The sequence below is a fragment of the Ixodes scapularis genome, unplaced genomic scaffold (assembly GCF_016920785.2).
Source record: "Ixodes scapularis isolate PalLabHiFi unplaced genomic scaffold, ASM1692078v2 PGA_scaffold8__174_contigs__length_109621045, whole genome shotgun sequence".
Classification (NCBI taxonomy): Eukaryota; Metazoa; Arthropoda; class Arachnida; order Ixodida; family Ixodidae; genus Ixodes; species Ixodes scapularis.
Window position 1 is genome coordinate 67,491,960 of NW_024609883.1, and position 23,230 is coordinate 67,515,189.

The 23,230-nt window shown below is 45.3% G+C and overlaps 2 protein-coding genes and 1 pseudogene across 2 annotated transcripts in view; 2 read left to right on the plus strand and 1 right to left on the minus strand.

Moving 5' to 3' along the window:
• Positions 1-4,664, minus strand: part of LOC120839680 (F-box/LRR-repeat protein 5) — a 29,365-nt gene extending 24,701 nt beyond the window's left edge. The window contains exons 1-3 of the mRNA XM_040210004.2: positions 4,579-4,664; positions 4,347-4,472; positions 750-887 (exon numbers count right to left, since the gene is read on the minus strand). Coding sequence (XP_040065938.1) covers positions 750-887; positions 4,347-4,430 — 222 coding nt within the window. The 5' untranslated portion in view covers positions 4,431-4,472; positions 4,579-4,664. The remainder of the gene's footprint in view (positions 1-749; positions 888-4,346; positions 4,473-4,578) is intronic.
• On the plus strand, positions 4,233-16,388 carry LOC120839681 (annotated as a pseudogene).
• A 2,835-nt stretch (positions 16,389-19,223) lies between these two features.
• Positions 19,224-23,230, plus strand: part of LOC120839678 (DNA (cytosine-5)-methyltransferase 1-like) — a 77,413-nt gene continuing 73,406 nt past the window's right edge. The window contains exon 1 of the mRNA XM_040210001.1: positions 19,224-19,297. The gene's annotated coding sequence lies outside the window, so the exon portion shown is untranslated. The remainder of the gene's footprint in view (positions 19,298-23,230) is intronic.

Consider the following 23,230-nt stretch of genomic DNA (forward strand, 5'->3'; position numbering starts at 1 on the left):
GTGTTTTCAGTAAAGTACAGTATTTTTGGGTCCTCCAACCCGTACCGATTAAGCAAAGCCACGGATCCCTCACCAAAGTTGTGTTGCAGAGTTAAACGAAAAAGGAAAAAAGAAAGAAGTAGGACTCTTTATCGCAGTGGTTTCCAAATAGAGTTCAGCAAACACTTTGGGCTCTGCAAAGGGACTTTCAGGGCCTGTGAAGCCCTTACTCGTTTGCCAAAACAAGCAATAAAATTTATATTCTTTTTCTTACACAGAAGAAAAATTATACTTTTGTGAAATTTTTTTTCTGCACAATAAAGCAAATTTATTTTCACACCAGATCTAACTGTTCATATAGCCTGTCACCATCGTTATCACCCAATAAACCCCTGTCCACCTCCTCGTGAATGGGAATTCCCGTCGCTTCCGCCACTCCACAAAGTGAGCCCGAAACGTCATTCATTGAGGAACACTGCTTTACATCCAACGAGAATATCCGAACACCCACAGATCGGTTCCCGCATTAGTTTGTCATATACCGCAACGATTTTTTCGGACGAATGATTGTTCTTGGAAACAAAGGAAGAAAACTTCACTGTCACAAGTGACGCCGAATCCGTGATGCCGACGTCGACGCACTTTCCTCGTTTCTTTTCTCCCACGTTTTGTTCAAGTCGGCAGCATTCTGCCACCTCTGTGCGCAATCGTAGGCGTGTGATGAGTTCCAGCACTTTACGCCGGATACGACGTAGGCTCGCAGCACTCACCTTCAGCTTCTTCTTGAGCTTGGTCATTATAAGCTGGTTCTCGATCTGCTCGTGGCACTTGAACTCGCAGAAAGTCCGGTGCAAGCTGTGCAGCAGCGACTCTAGGGCGCTGTAGTCGGAGAAGTCCGTGCAGATAAGCTATCAAGAAGAAAAGAGGAATGTTTGCCATGTGCCTCCCAAAAGAGCTCTGCCCTTTAAAATTTATCTGACATTCCGACATGTCCACATATGTAAAAATGTCCAAAATGGTGTTGCCTACATCAAAGGTGCACAACTCAAAAATGACGCGGGCCAAAAAAAATGTTTATTGGGAACTATGCAGGTTTTCAATATCTGGCAGACAGGTTTTTGATAGCTGGCATCATCGCACTGGTTGCTGTCTTGAACATATCTTGCAGTGTGATGTATGCGGGCCGCACAGAAAGTGCCCGCAAGCCGCATGCGTCCTGCGGGGCACATGTTGTGCACCCCTGATCTACTCAATCCCGGGCAAAAACTGCAGCGCTTCCTACATTGGCGAAATTGAATGCAAAAGAGACACTTAAATAAGAGTGCCCAAGTGTGACGTCTTTGATGCAATGCGTGCAGTCCGGCTCAAAACTTTAGCTGGTCGACCACACTTGAATAAGGGGCCACCCCTTCGACCTTACAACCGTAACTATGTTGGCAAGGAAGAAAAAGTGGGATCCCCGAAAGGCTGTTGGAACCCATGTTCATACCCAGGGATGCATGGGCTTTCAACGAAAACTGTGGCCCTCTCTCCGAATGGTAAACAGACATTTCCAATAAACAGCCTGGGGCTGAGAGAGACACTCACATTTGCCATGCACATGCTGATGATGTTTTTTTTTTTTATGTTTTGCCTAGTGAACATACTTGTTTTGGATATGACGTTTCCCAGCTTCTGGAGTATTGTTTGCATTCATTCTTACAGATGACCATTCTCCATGACTACAACACCCTGCTGAGCTGTATAGCTAATGTGACACAGTGTGTGATCTTTGGCCCTGATACGCTAATGAATCTTAAAAAAGTTTTCACTGGTTCATGAATTGCTTCATCCTTTTGCACCTTTCATGAGTTCTCTGCCTCTGCATACGTTGTTGTAAACAGCTTATCTCAGTGTTTTAGTAATCATTTGACTTTGTTGGCATTTGCCTTTCATGTTGCAATGGCAAGGATCTAAAAAGACGACTGTAAATGAAGAAAGCAGACCGATTTGTTAAGTGCTGAGTACTCCACAAGTTCTCACTCTTACCGAATAATTTTTTCAACTGTTGATATGTTGTGTGATAATTCTTTAAGTTTTAACTCCTTTGGACCTGCCAGTTTGTAGTGTTTAAAACCACTAAACGAATCTGCGGCGCCTTTATGTGCGACACCTGGCAACCAATAACCAGTGTTGGAAAGTACTTTAAGTACATTGTACTTAAAGCACTACTTCAAGTAGGCTCAGAAAACTTGTACTTTACTTGAAGAACATTATTTAAGTATGTACTTGTACTTTACTTAAAGTATCGTTTTCTGGTATTTTCCAAAGAAAATACAATTCCCGACTTCAAAGTACATTCCCCAAATTTGGTTTTGTTAAATTTGTATCACAAAATGATGCTTTGTCAACTTCAAAGAAATACTGGGAGAGATATTCTACTCTCACCAAAAATGTAAGCAGACTATGCATCGTTCCAATTGTTCTGAAGGCGGCTTTCCCATAGTTTTTCAACTCTCGCTACTTCTCGGTCGGTCAGCGCAAGAGAGGTTAAAATATTAGGAGAGCAAAATTAATCATAATGTAGCACCTGAGACTGTGGCGTGGAAAAATTAAACTTTCAAGTCGAAGAAAAAGACAACAGAGGAGAGCATCACAATGTTTTGAGAAATTCTCTTTTGTCTTTTCCATCGACTTGAAAGTTCCCTAATTTTTTTGCACCCCAACATCAGGTGTCACATTATGATTAATTATCACCAGCTCGCTCGCACACTCACTGTTTTTCTGTTTTTATTAAGGAGAGGACACTTTTTTATGAGAGGATTGCTTGCGGAAGCTACGGGGCTGACGTCATGCTCTCTCCTAGTTGATGTAACCCCCTTGGGTGCAACAATCCAGTGCAAGTGGTGCCAAATTCCAAAGGGGGACTTTTGAATTTGGTTCCATTCCTGAAGATAACTACTCTGTGGCCATATGACTTTATCCAGTATTTGCCGCAGTTTTTGAAAGTAGGTCTTGCACCCCTGATTACACCTGTGCAATGCATACCAGTTAAAAAATCACAGTATAGAGGAAAGAAATTACATCATGAAAGATTGTGTTAAAATACTTGCACTTTATTTTGAAAGGACATTGTATTTATAGTACTTTATTTCAAGTACATTGCACCCAGTGTACTTACTACTTTACTTGAAGTACATTACATCTTATTTACTTTGTACTTTACTTGAAGTACCTTTTAGATGTACTTTACCCAACACTGCCAATAACTGAATGAGTGGTGTGCATAGCCAATCCGTGCACATTAGGTTAAAGGCTGTGTTTAGAGTCCAATCCGACAGCACTCTTGCAGAGCATTGAAGTGCCGTCTGATGGCACTCCATTGCCTTCAAATGCTGTCCAAAACTGCTAAGCACAAGTTACGCATATTCTGAAATGTGTTCCATTAGTCACTCACTCTGAAATGTGTTCCATCAGTCACTCACCGACGCTTTAACATTGAGCGCGAGCTTGACAAACGCTACGGGAGCGACCAGCATGCTTTCTTATGTATGTTTATGCCTGTGCTGTGCAAGCACGCAATTCGACGAAGTGGCACTCTCTTAAAGGTTGCGATAGTGATTTAAAATAAATTTGTGATTAAATCTTACGTTCTTGTGTGGTGGCAACAGCCTCTACAAAACATTTTTAAATAAATCACAATTTTTTTTTCTTAGGCATGCTTGAACCTAAATATGTGAGGCCATAGACTACTAGCCAGGCAAGGACATCTTTATTCAATTTTCAGAAAGTATGTCTTTTGAAGAAAGCTTTTGTGGAATCTGAGTACACTCACAATTAGCAAATTTATCACACACAAAAAAGTACGTCGAAAGTAAGCATACTAATTTCGGCCACTAAGTGCCAAAAGCAAGAGATTCTTGACGAAAGGACGGCATTTGCTCGGTGGAGCACCGTCGAACGGCACTGTATACACTGCGTATGTTAAAAAAAACCCGCGCGCAAGAACCCAGTAACTGCTCTGAAAATACACAGTCTGCAGATTTTGGCACGGCGCCAAAACCAAGATGTCACAAGCGAAATACCTCTTGGGTCAAACACGCTTGTCTGAAACCCCCGCACCGCATTTCTAAACCGACGCGACAAGGAAGTTTATCTGCGTCAACTGCGAAAGCGGGTGTGTCGGCGGTGTCGTCACGAAGTTCCCGTTAGGTCGGTCACACCGGCACCAAAGTAGCGGCATTTGTTGACAAAAACCCGATCTTCCAAGATAGCGAGCCGACACCGCTACGGGACGCCTATCACAGGCGGGCAGAAGAGATAACTGGCGACATTTTTCCAGTAATTCCGGTTGCAGCGGAACGCACGGGTCGTGGCCGACGAAATACCTTTTCGGAGTAGACCTCCACGAGTCTCTTCATCCTTGAATGCGGCACGGAAAAGACGTCGATCTCGTCCGGGAACGGCGCCATTTTGAAACGATCAGACTGGAGCAGACGAGGTTGTTAGGTTGTCTGCGAAAGAGGCAACAAGACAACGGTGGCAAAGCAGATATCGCGGGCCGTCGAAGGGAATTAGAGAGCGGATTTTCCGGAAAGCCAGGAGTAGAGGCAGACTTACGACGGTAGAGGCAATCCCTAAAATGTCGAAACGCAGCTGTGCCAGAGAAGAAACTCCATCACACGGGGAGAGAAACAAAGTTTAGTGCCGCCAAAGGCCGCCCGATGACGACACCGTCGATGCCGTCGCCATGGCAACCGACTGCGGGCAGTTTCTGTTTCGAATTCGCCAGAGCGGGTAAGCCTTGGTTTGGCATCTCTCCGTTCCTTTTTAAGTTTTGCGAAACGTTAATCTCGCGGCGTAGACCATGAATGTCCTTAATTTTTCCGCGAGTATTTATAATGTCGCCGCATCGATGCATCAATTCTGAATTACCACTTGAAACAGTTACTGTCTTCGGAAATGAATCCTTGCGCACCTCGCATTTTGCTTTCATCCGACGGAAGAAATTATGTGTGAGGTTTTCTTACGCAACCTTTAATGCTTTCCAGAACCCACTACGAATACTACTTTATCCTCAACGTGTCCAACAAGACCAAGGGCTCAAACTTCAAACCCCCAAAAATGGTAGGACGATTTTGGTTTTCTGTTTTATATTCGATCTTTTCTAATAGCTTCGTGGTTGTTCAAGTGCGAAATCTTCGTAAATATTATTTTACATATTTAACAGGAAGTTGTAGTTATTATCACTCAAAAAAAGTAAAACGCGCGCGTTGAAAGCATCGGCTTGTATCTTGCTTGGCGTGTGCATGTCTTTGTGTGTTTTCTTAATAATGTATTATAGTTAATAATAATAATAATAATAATAATAATAATGTCTAATAATAGGCTTAGTTTGCATCAATTACGGTGCTAAATAAAAAATATACAAAATAAATAACAGCTCCTTCATTTAATGTCATATAACACCAGCGCTCATGGGCAATAACAAGCACAGATTCTACCCACCCCTAGCAGAGATGCACAAAAAGGAGTCTAAAAAGCCAGTATAAACACTAAAATAAAAAGCACAGTAAGATCTCCGTTACGTCGGCGAAAAGCCGCTACCTCGCGCCCGCATGAATCGTGAATCGCCAAGCCGAAACGCTAGACTCATAAACTTCACGAACAAAAGTTAGCAGCTGTGGCGGCGGTAGCAGGACCACGTGGTCGGTTAAGCGGAACAGAAACGGCCTGTAGCAGCAGTTGACTACAGTTGTGCTATATATTATTATTATCTGTTACCCAATTCCATTTCAGCACAACTTGGCAAGGAGCGGAGGCAACGGCCGCTGTGGACCAATCAGAGCATCGGACTGAGGCACGTGACAACGTGCCGTCGGAGTCGGTACATTGTCACGCGATCCGCTCCGTCGCTCTGGTTGGTTCAAGAAGGGCCCGTTGCGTTTCTCCATTTGCCCCTTTATGGTGAAACAGAGTTTCGGGTGTTACTTCATTCTCGACATCGGACCATCTGTGGCGGTGCAGCACGGTCGTAGTTTGTGCGCACACTTCGTACGTGTTTATTCTTCATTAGTAACTTCCTTTTTTTTTTTTCTTTTTTTCAGCTTATTCGTCTAATTTTTGCGCTAACGCAGTGTTATAACTAAGGGGGAGTTATCTGAAGTATAGTGATGCGCGACTAACATAGTTGATTGATTGATGGATCGACCTCTGAATTGATCGAATCATTCATATGTGCTCATTCGTTTCACTATGCACGCAATGACAGCCAACGCCTTTTCTTTCTTCGATATGGGGAAATCGATGGAGTCGTTGACTCCATACCAATTCTCACAAAAAAAAAAATAATAAAAAAAGTAGAAGAAAAAAAACGGGTAGGCTAACGCAAGTTTTAGGCGTGACAACGTCTACGAGCCGAGTAGTGCAATATAACGCATGTATCGAATGTAACATTTATATTTGTAAGTCACGGAATTAATGGAATGAAACACAAGTATCAAATTTGAACATATTTATTTGTTAGTCATAAAATCAATCGAACGAAGCAAATATTCAAGCACGAGCTAAACATTGGTTCCTTTTGTATCGTTTAAAGTTACACAAGGAACCGAATTACTGTAAGGTTACTTTCGTTTCTGTGCAGCGTTTTCTCACTTTGGTTGTAAACACTTTTGTTTGATTAATGCCTTTCGCTCTGGATCGTTTCATCACCGCGGCCTCACTGGACATCCGAGGCGTGTCACAAGATGGCGGCGCGGGTGACGTCATGTTACCGTCGGTGATAGTCTTGTTGGGTGCATATCTCTTGAAGGGATGGAAATATCTCAATGATTTTTTCGTCATCATGTATGGCTCAGGTACGGCTCTGATTTGACTTGATGAAGTCTATCTATGTTCGACATTTCGGCGATATTTATACGATGGGAACGGAGACAGAGGCTTCGACGGTCGAGTCTATGGGCTCTTGAGTTTCAACTTTCGCGTGAAATTAGTCTGCACGGCATTGTCACAACTTGTCAGCACCTATTGTGGAGTGTATGTCTATCCAACTTTGAAATGATACCACGAAAGAATCAGCCGAACGACACGTTTGCTAAAACTGTAGCACGATATCGGACGATTCATCGAAAGCGCCATTTCACACCGCGTCTCCGCGAGAAAGGAGTGAATGGACATGTTTCGAATGGGGTGAAACACCGAGTAAATGGGAGTAGCTACATAACGGCATGAAAGAAATTGCTTTCCGGTTTATAATCACAGAGCAGTAGTGAGATCTCTTTTCGTTGCACAATGTTCCCGTATATACAATACACCCCTTCGGGTGAGACGCTTTGTCACGTCAAAAGGTGGCATGTACTTTAGCATGAAACAAAACATGATAATCAGTTCCACTTACCACGCGCATATAGATTCCTGGTCCATCACAAAGACAGAATCATGCGTGGAATGGAGAGCCTGCTGGTAAAAGCAATAAAAATAAAGGAAGAATAAAAAAAGACAAGGAGGGACAGTCCGTCCTTCTGTGTTTTGTTCTTCCCTTTATTTGTAGTACAGAATCATAGTTACACAGATTCCTGTACGTCAAGGAGGTTACAAGTACTAGGAGGGGGCACGTTGCATTATGTGTGAAGCCTACTCATAAAAAGTTTAAACGACGTTGTGCCCAACGGGACCCCCAGATCTCTCTGGTAATTGGTGCGCGTGACATGTCACGTGCGAGATGGATGGTTCATTGTAGGAGGATTCCTTGCAGACTTGCGCGCGCTCCCTCCGGTAGGTTTTATCAGATCGAAGGCTAGACGTGAAGCAAGCAGCTCCGTCCGGTAGGTTACGTGCTGGGCCGATAAGTGAGGAGGGTAAGGAGGAAAATGAGAAAGAGGCGAGGCGTCAAGGGAGCTTGGTTTGTGGAGGCTACACGGCTGACGCCATGCCCTCTCCTACCCTTCTAATCTCTTTGCTGTACGTAGAGTCATCCATGTAGTTCTGCGTGGTCGCACTCGGTTTCCGAGCAATATTAGTTTCGATTAGGAAGTCGCGAACAGCTTGCAGTGCTCTATTTTGGACTGCCGGAGCCGGCCATAGTCCTAGCACTTTCCGACAGTGCCAACGGTCGATTCACCTAAAGAAGAAAACAGAAAAAGTGTTGCGCTATATGCGCCGCACAACGTAGTTCCTATAAAATCTGATTGTCAGAAACGAAAAAAAAATGGAAGCTCTTTGCGTTTAAAACGTGTACGTTTCGGTAAAAACAACGGGCTTTTGGTCACCAATGCTAGCTAAGGTACGGGGGACATTAGTAACGCTCCGCGCGGAGCCGGACTACTTTCACTAAGGCTTTTGGGGTGGGGACGGGTCAAACATTGTTTACCTGTCTGAGGCTTGTTCGCGCACAACACATGTTTGCGAACAAACTGTACTATGACTGAGTCGCCAAAACGATATATTTTGTGTGTATGTGTGTGTGGGGGGGAGGGGATAAAACTCGTTCTTTGTAGTTTGTAGCGTTAGTGGAGCATTGAGAGAAACGTCGGCTTTCTTTCTAAAGCTTTCCAGTACCGTTACCTTTGAGAAAAATGCTCTCAATGCGGGTGGCCTGTAATGACCGTGCCTGTTCTTTTTTTTTTTTCGGTGGAGATATTGTGGTACAGGTGTGTGTAAATTGTTCCTGGAGATTCTGACTACCGTATTTTCTAGACTATATAATCCCCACCCGATGCGTTCCGCAAGTAAAAAAAAAAAGGATAAAAAATATTATTATGCACACCGTACCTTGCAAGCTATATACCTGCTTTATTAAACACACACACACAAAACAAAGCTTGTGTTTTACAGAAATTATTTTTAATATAATCTGTCATGGTCTCGTCATAATGAGCGATGTAGATTGTCCGCTCCGCCTAAACTTTTGATCTTTAAACACGTTTGCAGTCAGGAAAATTAGGTACATGTAACAAGAGGTGGACAGAAATACGCTCAACGAATTGCTTTTTGTTTTGGGTTTAACTTGCAAAGTTATTTACGACCCACCGATCGGCAGCGACCTTCGGAAAGAATTAATACACCTCTGCTTCTAAGCTCACATGTTCGGATCGTATGCCGGTCGAGGCAAACTCAAGCACGCGCCATCCATGGGATGTTATCTGCTTTGAACTCTGAGGGGAACGAGTGCCCGGATGCGAAAGACCGGTTAGACATTATAGACGCTTTACAGCAACTGTGCATGGGCGCCGCCATAACTGACCTTCAGTTTTTGTTCCCTCTTATTCCGTTCGCTTCACTTCATCATTACCACAGCAGGACAGGTTATTGCCATTTTAGATGCTACTGTGTTCTTGTGCCCAGCATAGGCCCTTGTGAAGACCCGTCAACGCCCGCTTCAGTGGCTCGGCATCTCGGTAAGACAAGAGAAGGGCGGCTATGGCGGCTCAATCTGGCGCGTGTGTAAAGCGTCTATACGTTTTTCCTCGTAATTTTGGAGGAATTCAGACATATACAAAAAAAATATCGCTAGTCGAATGTCTTAGCGCCGCTATAATAATAATAATTTTAAAAAAAGCTTATGAGCGTAAATTTTATCGTTAGAATTCAAGCGTCGCGCTTCTTACAAGTAGCGACAACCACCGTTGTGCGCCCTTTGTTTCCAGTATAGGGCCGCACGAGGTACGGGCACATTTCTTGAGACAAAAAAAAAAAAAAAGAAACATATGTAAAGGGCTTTTTGCTCAAACCCTGGAGCTCTGAGTTGAACACTCGGCGAGGATGTCGGCGAGATCGCAGCCCGATCGGACCACGTAGAGCGAAAGCTCGCGCTGGAAACACTGGGTTCAATCGCCACGGAAGTTTCTATCAACTGGGAAGGGTCACGCGATGCTCCAGTGACGTCGTTTCTCTGCTTCACGGATTCGCGTCGCGAATCCGTGAAGCAAAGAAACGACGTCGCACATCTCTACCGGTGGGTGTCGTGTGACCCCCACCGGTAAAGATGCGCGACGCGGAGAGGTGACGTCACTGGAGTGTCACGTGACACCCCGGTTGATGCTGTGCAGATGGCAAGTCCCAATCCTCACCCCTATCCATTTCGATCTGGAGAGCATCGACGTGCGGTCGTGCATCACTACTGCATCTCGCAACCAGCGAGGTTTAATTAAATATATTTCCTGTTGTTCGTCACATTGCTACATGTCGACGTACCTCACGCCGTCTAAACATCTAAGGTTCCTTTGTTCTTGAGTGCAGCTTTCTTAAAGTTTGGTTTCTTACGGTAAGGGAGACTAAATGCAAAATATACTTGCGAGGAAGGCAGAAAGAATACAGCTATTGCAAGAATTACAGCGATAGCACATGGAACGTGTGAATTAATTTGGGACGTAGCGAATTGCTCGTTACTCAGAAATCTTCTCTTCATTATTTAGTACGATAGATCGTGGGGCCGTATATACGTCGAAAACCATTATGCCTGTATCAGGTGATGGGGAGAAGGGGGCAGAGGAGGGGAAGTGTGGATGCCATGGCAACATATTGTTTCGATAGCGGCATGTCCACAGGCAGCAATAACAGCACGTGCCCGTCAACGCGCGCAGGGGAGGGGGGGGGGGGGGGGGGGGGTTGTCATGGCTGCAAAAAGGGTCGTACTACAGATCTCTTTGTTTTCGTTTTACTGCCCGGACGACGTGCTCCTCGGACGCGTGTCGCAAGTGCAGTGTCAACTAATGGTGCATGCTTTGATGGTGTGCGGGAAGTGATAAGCCTTGGAAGGGTCACTCGAGAAATGATAAGTCCTGTTCTAAGTATAAACGTTCATGTTTAGGCAGCGTAAGGGCGACGTGCTTGTGAGGTATGGCGACACTGTTACACGCCGTAGACGAGGAATGTTTCCAGCGCAGCAGGACTGATAGCCTGAGGTCTTTAACGTGCATCAAGCAGTGCATACACGACCGCACGCCGGTACAATGTTAATCAAAGTCGAAAAGGGCAAGAACGAAGCGGAATCGAACCCAAGGTACCTGGGTTCTGCAGTCCCGTCCAAAGTAAATTAGACGTTCGCGTTTAGGCAGTGTAAGGTCGGTGTGCCTCTGACGTACGATGACAGTGGCTTATACGCTGTAGATGAGGAATTAAGCGAGTTCTGTCCTGGATGCAGAAGTGATCGCGTGTATGTGGATACACCGGCATGTAATGCTCATTCAGATCGAAAGGGGCAGGGGTGGGGGTCGAGCCCAGGATCCGTGGGATCTGCAGCGCGAGCTTTGGGTCCATATTGGCGCTGCGAAGTGCGGATTCGGTCACAGGACCCCGATAAGTCCCGTTGCTGCTCACCTGGTGTATGGTATGGATGACATCCGCCATTGATCGCTCAACTTACCACCTTGCTTGCCGTATATGGCATGTGGTGAGTTGATAGCACGTTATTTATGCGATGTCCGATCGTCCATCATCGTGACTGCCTCTATGCATGTCTTGCACCTGTCGTCATCGCACCGTGCTGGTGGTCGATAATGATCATACCTACTTCTTGCAGAGAAAAACAAATATGGTACTGTTTGGGGTATAGAAGGTACGCGCTAGCAGGAAGTCCACCACAATGGCTGTTGATATGACGTCAGTGCAAGCCGCGGATGTTCCTGTTACACCGTTACACATTGTGATGTACTGCGACGGACAGGTGTCACCGGAGGCAATTCAGAACTCGGAGCGTTTCACGTGTCCTTCCGGTTGGGTGGGACAACGCGCACAGCGTCAAGTCACGTGGCACTCTTGGATTGCTGGATTGGCAATCGTGGCTCGTAAAGTCCGTCGCGTTGCATAAAAAAAAAAAAAGAAATCTATGCGGCGATTTAAAAAGAAGTAATATTTGTCATTTTCATGGTAATCTTTCATCCCCGAACTGTGAAAACTGCCAGATTTACCAGATAATCTGGACAGGGTTTCAGTATGACGTAGCCTCCACCGCCAGCTTAGTATGCATATATTTTGACAATCGATGCGATGATGTAGGTCATGTTTGGGGGTACATCAGCAGCTTGCACCCGATTTCGTGTACTTTATGCTAATTGCTCGAGGTAGAGCAAGAAGAGTTCTTCACGGTACACATTGAGAAAGAAACTGCTGTCTCTTTTCGACTGGAAAACTATTTGCTACAAGAAAAAACTGGAAGGGGCGACGCGAAAAAACAAATTAGGGCAACGGGATGTTGAGTTTCACTTTCCAATATCTGTTGTTGTTGTTTTGTAGACTCCCTTTCTTGGTACTCCCTGGGATCCAGGTGTTGCCGACCGTGAGGACCTTCTCCATCTCACGAGGGCCTTTGACTTTGTACCGGTAGGTAAATGCTGGGCATAGACCCCAAATGAAAATAAATATAACAAAGACTAAAAAACGGTTAAGCCCCGATAAACGTAACGGTATGCACCACTTGTTCGTAACTTTCCATGGCGAATGACGCCAGGGTATAAACCCTGCGTTAGGGCATGAGAGTTGTCTGACATCTTCTTTCGATCTCGTCTTCTAAATTTTATAGTAACAAGTTATTACGCAAAAACAGAAGGTGCAAAAGGAGGCGTACAGAGCGCGATAGAATACAAATGAACGATCACTTTTTCTTGCCTTTGTTGCTATGCACTTTGCCGTGGTGAAATCTAGAAAGTGGAGTGTGCTTGTGAAAGTACCTATACATAAGTGCCTAAAGATATTTTTTTAGCGCAAATATAAGCATGGCTAAACGCTCGGTATCGGCCCGAATGTAGCATGACGCAATTATTTCATCGATAGCTTTAACATTTTCAACTATGAACAACCGGGACCCCAGTCCGTAATGGTAAGGATGCTGACAGCATGCTGGGGTGCGTATTTTGACAAAACAATTGTAGCCAGTGCCGGGCAGTTTTGTCAAAGCTTAGCGGAGGATATCAGCTCTGAAAATACTTTTTTTTTCAGCTCGTTAATTAACAATAATTGACTCCAACAAGACTTCGGAAACATCCGACAAAAACGAAAGATTGCGAAAAATTATAGACCTTACAGTAGTAAAAACAGAAAAAGAGGCATGCCTATTTCTGCCATGATTGATTCCTGCCGAAACGAGCAGCTGCGTACAGGCGCGCAGCGTTTCTTCGCTTCGCTCGATTCGGTACATTCCCACAAGATCCCATACTCACCGGTTTTTGATACTAATCTCACCTAAAGATGGACCACAACCTACGGTACTCACCATCCCGCTCCCCAATCCAGCGATGTTAGCGTACCACGTGACTCAGTGTGCGACTGTCAGAACGGGCTCATGGCACCCTCTTTAGATTGGCTCCGATAGCCTGCGGCCCATTTTACAGCAAGCAGAGTACAGTGACCAGGCCGTTCTTGTCATCAACAGCGCGGACGGTTTTGTGTGGGATTGTCATTGGCACCACTCTCAGTGGTCTGGTTTTTTGGTCCAGACACCGGTCTCCAGCAACTGCTGCGGTAGGAAAAGTCGTTTTCGTTCAATAGCGTCTCTTGGTTTTGATCATCGTCGAGGACGCGTCCCTCCAGCTTCTGGCTTCACCTCTGGCGGCGTCATGTCACGTCCAGAGGCTTCCTACTTTCATGGTGTTAGGTGACCTGCCGGAGTAGTAGCGGAGCGGAGATCGGTGCCCGCGAACGAAGACACGTCACTCGCCCAACGCGCCGGAAGAGAACATTCTCCGGGACGTGCGTCTGCCTTCGGCGAAGAGAGAAACCGCGCCGAGACATCCACGCGGTCGCTGGCCAGACTCGTATTTCAGGCTTGCCAGCGCGGCCTTGAATTTGAGCGAGCGACAGACGCCGAGAACCGACCATCAGATGGAATCGCGCCAAATGTGTTCTTTTTGTTGTTATTGTTCGCGTCATTGATCCCTTGTTATTTGCATGGCGTCCACGTAGATTTTTTTGATTTTTTTTTATTGACCATTATTTGTTACCTAGTAGCACGCGTTGAGTATATTCGTTTATTCAGCGCGTCTGCGGGCGTCATTGATTGGCCAGAAAATGGGAGCAGGTCCTCACAGCGAGCTCAAAATACCCATTACTTTCTCCCTTTTTTTTTTGTGTGTGTGTGTGTTTTCTTTTTTTTTTTTTCGTTGTATCAACTGTTTTGCAGCGGGTAACCGTAAACACTGCGGTGAAAAACAAACGGCAAAAATAATAAACGAAAATAAACTGACCGCTGCGTCTGGACCATATACCGCAATTTCTTTTGCATCCACCTCGTAATTTCTTTTGCATCCACCCGGAGAAAATTGTGTCGTTGAAGTTGCGGTTTCGCATTCCCCAAATACTCCATAGAATGAGTAGACCATTCCAAAAATCCTCTTCTGCGCGCGGCCATTTTTGTCTACTGGGCCCTGGTACGCGTTCTGAGCATGCGCGGTACCTCTTCGAGATAAGAAGGCCAAAGTGCAGAATTTTCTTGCTTCGCCGAAAGAGGGCCCCGAACGCCACCGCTTGGGCACGAATGCTGTGACAGCGTTCGGTTGGGGTCTCGCGTTCTCGCTGATTGGGCACCAGTTCGAGCCGAACACTGACGCAACGCTCGTGGCCAATTGGCGCCCTGCTGTGGCCTTCTTCGGTGAAGCAGGAAACTTCATACGGGTTCCCTATAAAGGAGGTGCGGCGGTGAACCCTGAACTGCAGCGGCACCAATTCGGGACTTCTTTCCATGAAACCGTTCTATTCGTAAAAAAATAAAGAATAAAGTGTTTATTTTGATAGTTATTACGTCGTTTCTATGCGACGGTGAGAAGTATTCATCTTTACCGCAGGACAGCTGGAGCTGGAGAAGGGGAGTCGACCGTGGCCTTCACCACCTTTTTGGGGGAGACCAGCTGTGGCCTTCACCATCCGTTAAAGGGAATGTGCGACGTCTGGATTGTAGAGTGACTTTGTGATCCACCGTAGAAGCGATCACGTCAGTGCAAACTGCACCGGCCTCTTGCCGAATGTCCACGATATTGTCTGCACCCTTCGCACTTTTATACTGGGTTCGCAGGTCTGGAATGACGGATCACGTGTATTCGAAACGTGCCACGTAACTTGTTCAAACCTGCCTTCGAAGAGGCTGCTATAAAGAAGAATGATAATTATGGGGAGCTCTAGACGAGCAGCCCGGAGTCTACGTGCAAAACATCGACTTATATTTAGAGATCGTTTTCTTTTCATATAGACCTGCCATATATCTCAGGTGGCCGCAGGTCGCAGGAACACTATTATTTATAGTACGAAACTGTTATTTTGAATCCTTTTATACACACAAAGAAGAGAGCTTGTGTTCAAGTACTTTGAATGCAGCTGGCCGTCATTCCTGTTCTGTAATCTCCAGACGGATCCAAAGCACTGATTTTAGCACAAAAGAGCCGTGAATTCTCAGGAATCTGCCATATCTCGCGAAGTGTCTCAGCCCTAGGCGAGCACATTATCTCTGAGCCGATTGCATCAAAAGATGATCGAACGACCGCTCGTGCATGTGTGTTTATTATGTCTGTGATGATGTCATACTCAAAGAGCGATGCGTTAGGTGTGATTACCTCAACGTTTTCAACCTGCACTACCAGTGGTATCTGCAAGTATATATACAATAGTAATGCCTGTGGTTGTTGAGGGAGACGCAAGAACAAAGTATGAATCAGCACATCATGTGCTAAAAGGGTGGAAGGGGGGCGGGGTCAACATTGGTTAGTTGTGAGAGTATTTCTGGTACGAATGTTTCCAGGTCCGTCTCATCTCACTTCAGTTTTCATGTCACTGAGTTTGAAGATGGGATTGTCAGTGTATAAGACTGAGTTTTCGTCTGTGTCAAGTTGTTACTAATTAATAGTGATGTTGTGATCTTGAAAATGTATTTTATGTTCATTCTGACAGCGTGAGAGAGGGAGAGAGAGAGTTCGTGCGTGTGTGTGTGGATGTCTCTGCGTGGATGCGCGGGAATATCTGCCTTTTACATATCACTACAAACGTATGCACTATGCTGGGCGCATCTCAACATGCGATCAAGTTTCATATTAGTTTTCTCAGCACAGCACACTGGCACAACGCTCTTATATCGAACTGAAATCCTGATGACAGTGTGAGCTATGCAACTTTAGAGTTGACAACGTTTGATGTGTCCTTGTCGGTGATGCAAACTCCGTCCATAGATCTAATGCTAAGAGCCTGAAAAAAAAAAAAAAAAAAAAAAAAAAAAAAGCCGGCGTGGCGCGTGGATCAACTCACAAGGTTGTGGTGACTATCTGCACATTTATATGATACATGTGTTGCTACACTGGAAAAATCGCAACAACCAATTCACTTTAGGCATGGTATAAAATCGCACAGGTAGTTTTATACGCCTCCCTTCGTTCTCAAAGGATGAAAGCTCGTGATAATCCCGGGGATGGTTCATTGTTGCTTGCGTTTGTCGAAATAAAAATTTATGTTGATTCCGAGAGTCCGTCTCATACTTCCCTAGCAGCGCACTTAGCTCCGTGAATGTACTTAGGGTGTCCTAAAGGTCTGGGGATGTCTGTGGACGTTCATAAGACATCCCCAGGAACTTAGGGCATCCCAAGGAGAATCCCAAGGATATCCCAAGGAGAATCACAAAACGAATTGTGCTACTATGGTAATTATTTTGACGGCAGTGGCGTTGCCAGGGAAGGGGCTTATAACCTGAGCGCCCTGAACGCAGTAACTTAATGAAACGTTTCTCGAATTTCGGCTTATTTTAAAAGTTATAAGGCAGATTAAAATTACAAAAACAAGCAAAAAATAGCCTCCTTCATGAGTGGCCAGTATGAGAGTATGAGTGGCCGTGAATTAGGAGGAGGGGTAGTGAGCTCAGAGAACGGTCACGGCTGCCGCACTCCGTGTCGACGGCTCGAGAGAGCACAACTAAAGCATGTTGTGGCTAGGCTGTATGACGCGGGCAGCCAGGGCGGCTCGCATTGCATTTGATGCGCGATTAAACAATAATTCGGCATGACACTTCATTGGCCACAAACGGCAGCAAACACAGGGTAAAGATCAGTTCAGAACGGGAGCCGCTTCGCGCTGCCATACCGCCAAAAGATCAAACTGCAAGCCAAAGCTGCTCGCCGAAGGCCTTGGGGACGCTCGGAACCGGTCGGATCCTTCAGTCCATATGACCGCTGCGCCTCCGCGTACATCCGGGACCTTTCTACGCCGACCGCTAGCTGGTTCCTGATCCCACTACACCTTCCTAGTATGCGCCGCCTTTTCCACCGCTTGGGGGCGGGTATGTCGATGGGTCATTTCTTGTTTCCATACTTTCTAAACTGCATTTGTTTCTTTTCTGATCTAAAATAGTGAACAAAAACTACTTTTATAAATAACTGAAACGGTTCGCGCCACTTATATTTTGTATTTCGACTAAAAAGAAGCTTTTAGCGGCTCTGACCAGTAGTAAGCCCAGGACCAAAGACGTAACATATCGCGCGCTTTCGGCACCGCGGATCGCCCCCGTAGGTGTAGGAGGTTTCCGCGTCGACCGGTTAAAATATGAGTATGACGCACTGATATTTAGTTACTCTCTCCGTGCCCGCTGACTTGCCCGAACCCTAAGAGACGTGGAAACCGCAAAAAATGTAGACGCTTAAATATGATTGCAGCCGTAAAATACCGCGAGTGTCTTCTATCATTCTGCAATTTGTTAATGTAGTGTTTGTCGATGATGCTCAGCAAGATTCTAATTGAAACCATGCCCTTAAACTCAATATTTAATAAATTAATTACTCGAAAATAATGAACAGCTTAATTATCTCGAAGTTTAATCATTTTCCTAAATATGCCCCTGGCCTAGGACCAAAACGACACAAGCCTTTTTTTTTTTTTTTTTTTTGGTGCGATTCGTAGTTCTGATCATATCGAATTTGTCCACTTTTCGTGAAATAAGTGAACATGGACAAGATCAGCCGTAAACATCGCTTGTCAGAAATTGAGTCCGCCGAATCCAGTAACCCGGATAGGCGAAGGTTGCGGGTTCGATCCCCACCCCTGGCCCAATTTTTTGCCAGCTCTCTTTCCCTTTCCTTAACTTTAGTGTAAGAAATTCAATAATCACTTTCTCTCCTCTTCGTTCAGAATATATATATATATATATATATATATATACTCGAAAATGCACCTATCCAAATATCTTAACTCTTCAGTAAAGGTGCAACTTAGTCACGCTCCGCGAGGAGTCAGACTTTTTTTTTTTTACTACGGTTCTTGAGATGAAAACGAGTATATATTATAGTTATACTGACTACGCAATGCAAAAGCTGCAACAACCCCCAAAATAGGTTGGTGTCATGCACTGGTGACGCGGGATTAGTGGTGCAAAACTATGGATAGTACTGTCGATAGTCGTCTATCGAAAAAGAATCGATAGTACTATCCACAGGTTCTATCGGTAGCAAGGAGGATATAAGGGTAGGAGAGGGCATGACGTCGGCCGCGTAGCCTCCACAAGCCTTCTCCCTTGACGCCTCGCCTCTTTCTCATTTTTCTCCTTACCCTCCTCACTTATCAGGCCCACGTCACGTGACCGTAGCTAGCCTTCGTCTAGCTATGGTGTACTAGAATACACCACAGCCTAACCTTGGATCTGATAAAACCTACCGGACGGAGCGCGCGCGAGTCTGCAAGGAATCTTCCTACAATCAATCAACCATCCATCTTGCACGTGATATGTCACGCGCACCAATCGCCAGAGAGATCTGCGGTCACGCTGGACACAAAATGGTTTAAACTTTTTATGACTAGGCTTCACCAATATTGCGACGTGCCCTTCCTAGTACTTTTGACCTCCTTGATCGGTAGTCGACCAAGTCGACTATCGAAAAACTCTCGATAGTACTATCGATAGTTCTCTGACACTATCGATAGTCAATTTATCGATAGTTTTGTGTCACTACGCGGGATACGACAGGGAATGAACGAGAACGCGTGCAAATGATCTGCGAAGTCAAGCTGGTCAAGCCATCAAACCCGTGATTACCGTGATCGTGCCAGCACTACACCGTGGCCAGCACCAAGCAGCAGATGCGCAACGACAACATGGTGTGAATCCAGGGCTGCTGCGTAAATTCTCCAAAACTAGTGACAACCGAAAGACCCAGTCCCTCGCGCCATTTTGCACTTCGCCGTTAGCCTACGAGGTGGCAGCACTTACCCTTCTCAGCAGTAGGGAGGCTCAGCAGCTATCACGTTTATCACGTGGTAACGTTTCGCACGTGTTTGTCTTTGACAGTTGTGGTATTGTGTTTCAAATGCGTGAACGTGATCAAATGTCAGTGTCTACTTTAGCTTCTTGTTACCCGCTGTGACAACATTGACACGCACACAGGTAAACATCTTTCACCTTCGCTCATTGATCTGGGGCCACCTTTGTCGCCTCAGATCGAAGCGTGATCGTTCTTAGCCCTTTTCTAACTTTTTTTATTTTTTTCGGGGCGTGCAATTTTGGCGCGGTTTCGTTGCCGCTTTGCGGTGTTCGCGTTTCTGGTGTTGGCGGCGATCGTAACGTTAGTTCACGATACCACTTGAGAATGTTTACGCTCTCGTCTATGCTCCACTTAGGCAGGTGGGCTCGTGTGATCCTCGCGATCGATTACTAACACGATGTCAGTAACAAGTTACGGAAATGTGATATACAGCTCCGCCGTGCTGATGTGGAAGCGAAAATTTGTCCCTGCGGCAGTGCCCACATTAAGATTCGAAAAGCCTATTTCCCAGTGCTTCTAGATTCACTGATGCAGTTACGTCAAACTTGTTGTTTGTAAACAAAGAAGCTTGTTGCCCATGCGAGCTGTGATTATTGCGCACGCGTAAGAAAGAGCCCGTTGTTCGAAGAGGGAAGAGTCTGCGGCGTCTGCGCATGCCCCGTGGCACAGCCAGCGCCACCGCGTTCTTGGTGTGACGTCAAAGACATGAGTAGGTCTTGATTTAGATCGAACACAAACAAGTGAATAGGTTGCATTAATGTGCATTACATATCTATGTGGTTCTCGAGCTCTTAAACGTTCTCTCTACCATGTTAATACATTGTAGAGGTAATAGACAGGTTTAGTATAGCATTGCTGGGCCTTAGGTACGCAAGATGCAATAGTATAGCAAACGCTACAGAGGACCTGCTCGGACCGATTTTAGGCGTCTGTTACATTGCCGAGTGAACATCTCGCATGATTTTTTTTATTCCTTTCGCCAGAGTTGTTGAATTCCGCATACTTATAGTGCCATCATGCTCCTCAAAAATTAATGTGGAAAATGAGAACAATTTCAATAATTTTATTTTGAATTACACCATGCCACAGCTGCCTGGTCAAGCGCGCTTTTCTGCGGGGTACAGAGGCTTTGAGTACAAGTATGTAGTTAAATTCTATCACATAGCCTCCGTCAATCGTCCCGTGAATCCAGCACCTTTTCTCAATGCCATCGCGGGAAGAAATCCATGGCTTTGCTGATGTCCAGTGCATAGCAACAACTTGGGTGATTTCTTGAAGAGCTGTTCGTCCGTCGGCGATGAACTGCGCAAAGAGGCTTAGCATTGAGCAGATTGCTGCATTCACACACATTGTGAGCGGTGAACATTTTCACTATACACTCCTTCGGCGATTGCTCGGCAATCTGATTCGACCACGGTAGGTCCCGGTAAGTAATGCCGATCTGAACACCACGCAATTTCACATAACACTGAGCTCGCAAATACCACGTCGCCCTTGCTGCGCTAGTCGAGGTAACCGCCATCTTGAAACTAGTGCTCTTACTGGGCCCGAGATCTCTTGAGAGCTTCCTGCAAAGCCTGCTAGCCTGCAATGCAAAATCCCCAGCATTGCATGCATACGCAATACACTAGCCCTTCTGTTGCATACGCTCCACTAAAACTGTAATAGTTATAATCAACTATTAGGTAGAAATAACCACCAGCACTGCAGAAAGACTGCTCACGCTAGCTGTTTATAAGGTATGCTCTGGATATGCCTTGCACTTCGTTCCCCTGGTCCCACCGTTCCTGCGGTTGTTGAGTATGTTCAGGGTGTCTAGCGACCGAAAAAACCTGGAATTGTCAGGGTAATTTTAATTACTGGGAAAAATCAGGGTATTGTGAGGCATATTGTCCAAAAGCGAGCCCAGTCGGGGAAAATAAGCCGTAAACGCCATAGATTTTTCTGAGCAAAGACTTGAGGGCTTGGGGGCAGAAAAATTGGCAATAAATTCTGCTTAGAGCGAAGCGCAAGCTCTGCTCACCCAATGTACAGTGTGCTACCCGATGCAAAGAAAACAACTGACAAATCCAGTCCAAGCCTTAGATTAGATGGGATTGGATTGAGAGCGCGACACTAGGCTAGATCCAGTTAGAGCTACTAGATTTAGTAACAAATGGGAAAGCCGCAGACCCCAAGCCTTAAGCCGAAAGTATCCGAAAGTGTATCTGGCGGCCATGTTGCGACTTGGTTATTAACGTGTGTGGTTGAGTGTCGTGTTTTCATCATGTTTCCAGAAGTTGCCTCTTCACTGGCGATGTCGACGGCAAGAAAGTGCTCGTTTATTCAGGACTGGACGAACCCGAATATTTCAGAATATGCAAGTTATATTAGGCCCGTGCAAAATGATCCTTACTGTGCTCGATGCTCAATGCCTTGTGTTGTAATGATCTTATATATTTAACCACCTCTAAAGTAGTTAGGGAAAACCTGGAAAAGTCAGGGCATTTTAAAAGAATAATTTGCTAGACACCTGATGTTGTGTTGAAGGGTGTTGAATTAGTAGGAAAAAAAAATATGCTGTTATCTGCAGAAGCAACAATCCAAGTCCATCAAGCGCAGTTGATGCAAAGCATGTCACACAAAAACCACTCCTCTCTTCAGTGGTTGATAATGCTGACTATATAGTCAAATAATATTTGGTGTTCGCTCAAAACCAGATGGTGCTGTTACGGCCTTTCAAAATAAACTTGGGGGTCCAAGTGTTTTTTGGAAGGGTCATTAATAAGGTTGGGAGGTCTTGTTCACAATTTTATTAAGCAAGCTTTTTATATTGTATATGCTAAATTCTTTATTACTATGTAGCACAGTTGGGGTGCTACTGCATCCATCAGTGTGACCAATCTCATTGAAGAACTGCATTGGCAATGGAGCTGAAGCCCCATAAGCCTCTCCCCTGACTATGCCACTGCCATCAGAATAGTTACCCTGGTAGCTCACTTAGTTCTGTGAATATCCTTAGGATGTCTTATGAATGTCCATGGACATCCCCAGACTTTTAAATCTAACTATGCGGCATTTAAATTTTCGGTGTATGACAAAATCACATTTTGGCTTCAACTTCACTGGGAAAAAGAATCCAACTCTTCTGGCAGTGCTTATCCAGATTGCCTTGCTACAATCCTGAAGTGACAAATTTTGTTGTGAAACTGCAGACCAAATTTGCAAACCTCATGTCTCATATTCTTCGCTGTGCTACTGTATAAAACATCTGAGTGAATGGTGTTTCACAAGTTACATTGATGACAGACTTCTGTTGGGGTGACATTGAAGCTCAGAGATGATGCCGTTGTTATGTGGACTCTGGCATAGCAGCCGGCCAAACTAACGTAGAATACCGCGCTTCCGCCCATTCCACACTAAGTGCTCATTCCCAAATTTGTATTGAGAAAATATGCACAGTACATTGATACATAAAATTGATGACCGGACAAGTGCCCCTCCCCATTTTTTTGCGATTATTTCTAAATTTTGAGTGGGCACTTGCCTGGTATTTTACGGTAGAGGTACTAAGTTGCTTTGCAAACCTCATGTTGTGTCATAGGCTTCATTTCATGGATGTCAACAGGGGCAAACTTACTAATAGGCAGAGTAGGCATCTGCCTATGGCAGCCAATTTGTGGCCGCTCCCAAATTAATTGGCTTTTTTTTTTATTCCAGCTCAGAATTTAATATTTTGTGAATTCTAGCTCCAAATCTAGCTCTTTCTGAAAATTTTAACTCGAAACATAGCTACTCCCCCCCCCCCCCCCCCCCTTCCCCCCCATCTCCCCATGGTCACTGACCATGGGGAGATGGGATTGGAGGAGGAGGGGGGGGGGGGGTTGTTAAAGGCTGCCTAGGGTGGCAAGATGCAAAAATCCGCCTCTGGATGTCAAGCCTCAGGAGTAGGCTTGTGTTTTCTACCAATAAAAAGACTTTCAACTGTCTATAAAATCACCTCTAAATTTAGTTGAACCAGATTGTTGGCTCGAATTTCTGCCTGAAGCCATCACAGTTGTGGGTAATGTCAGGTG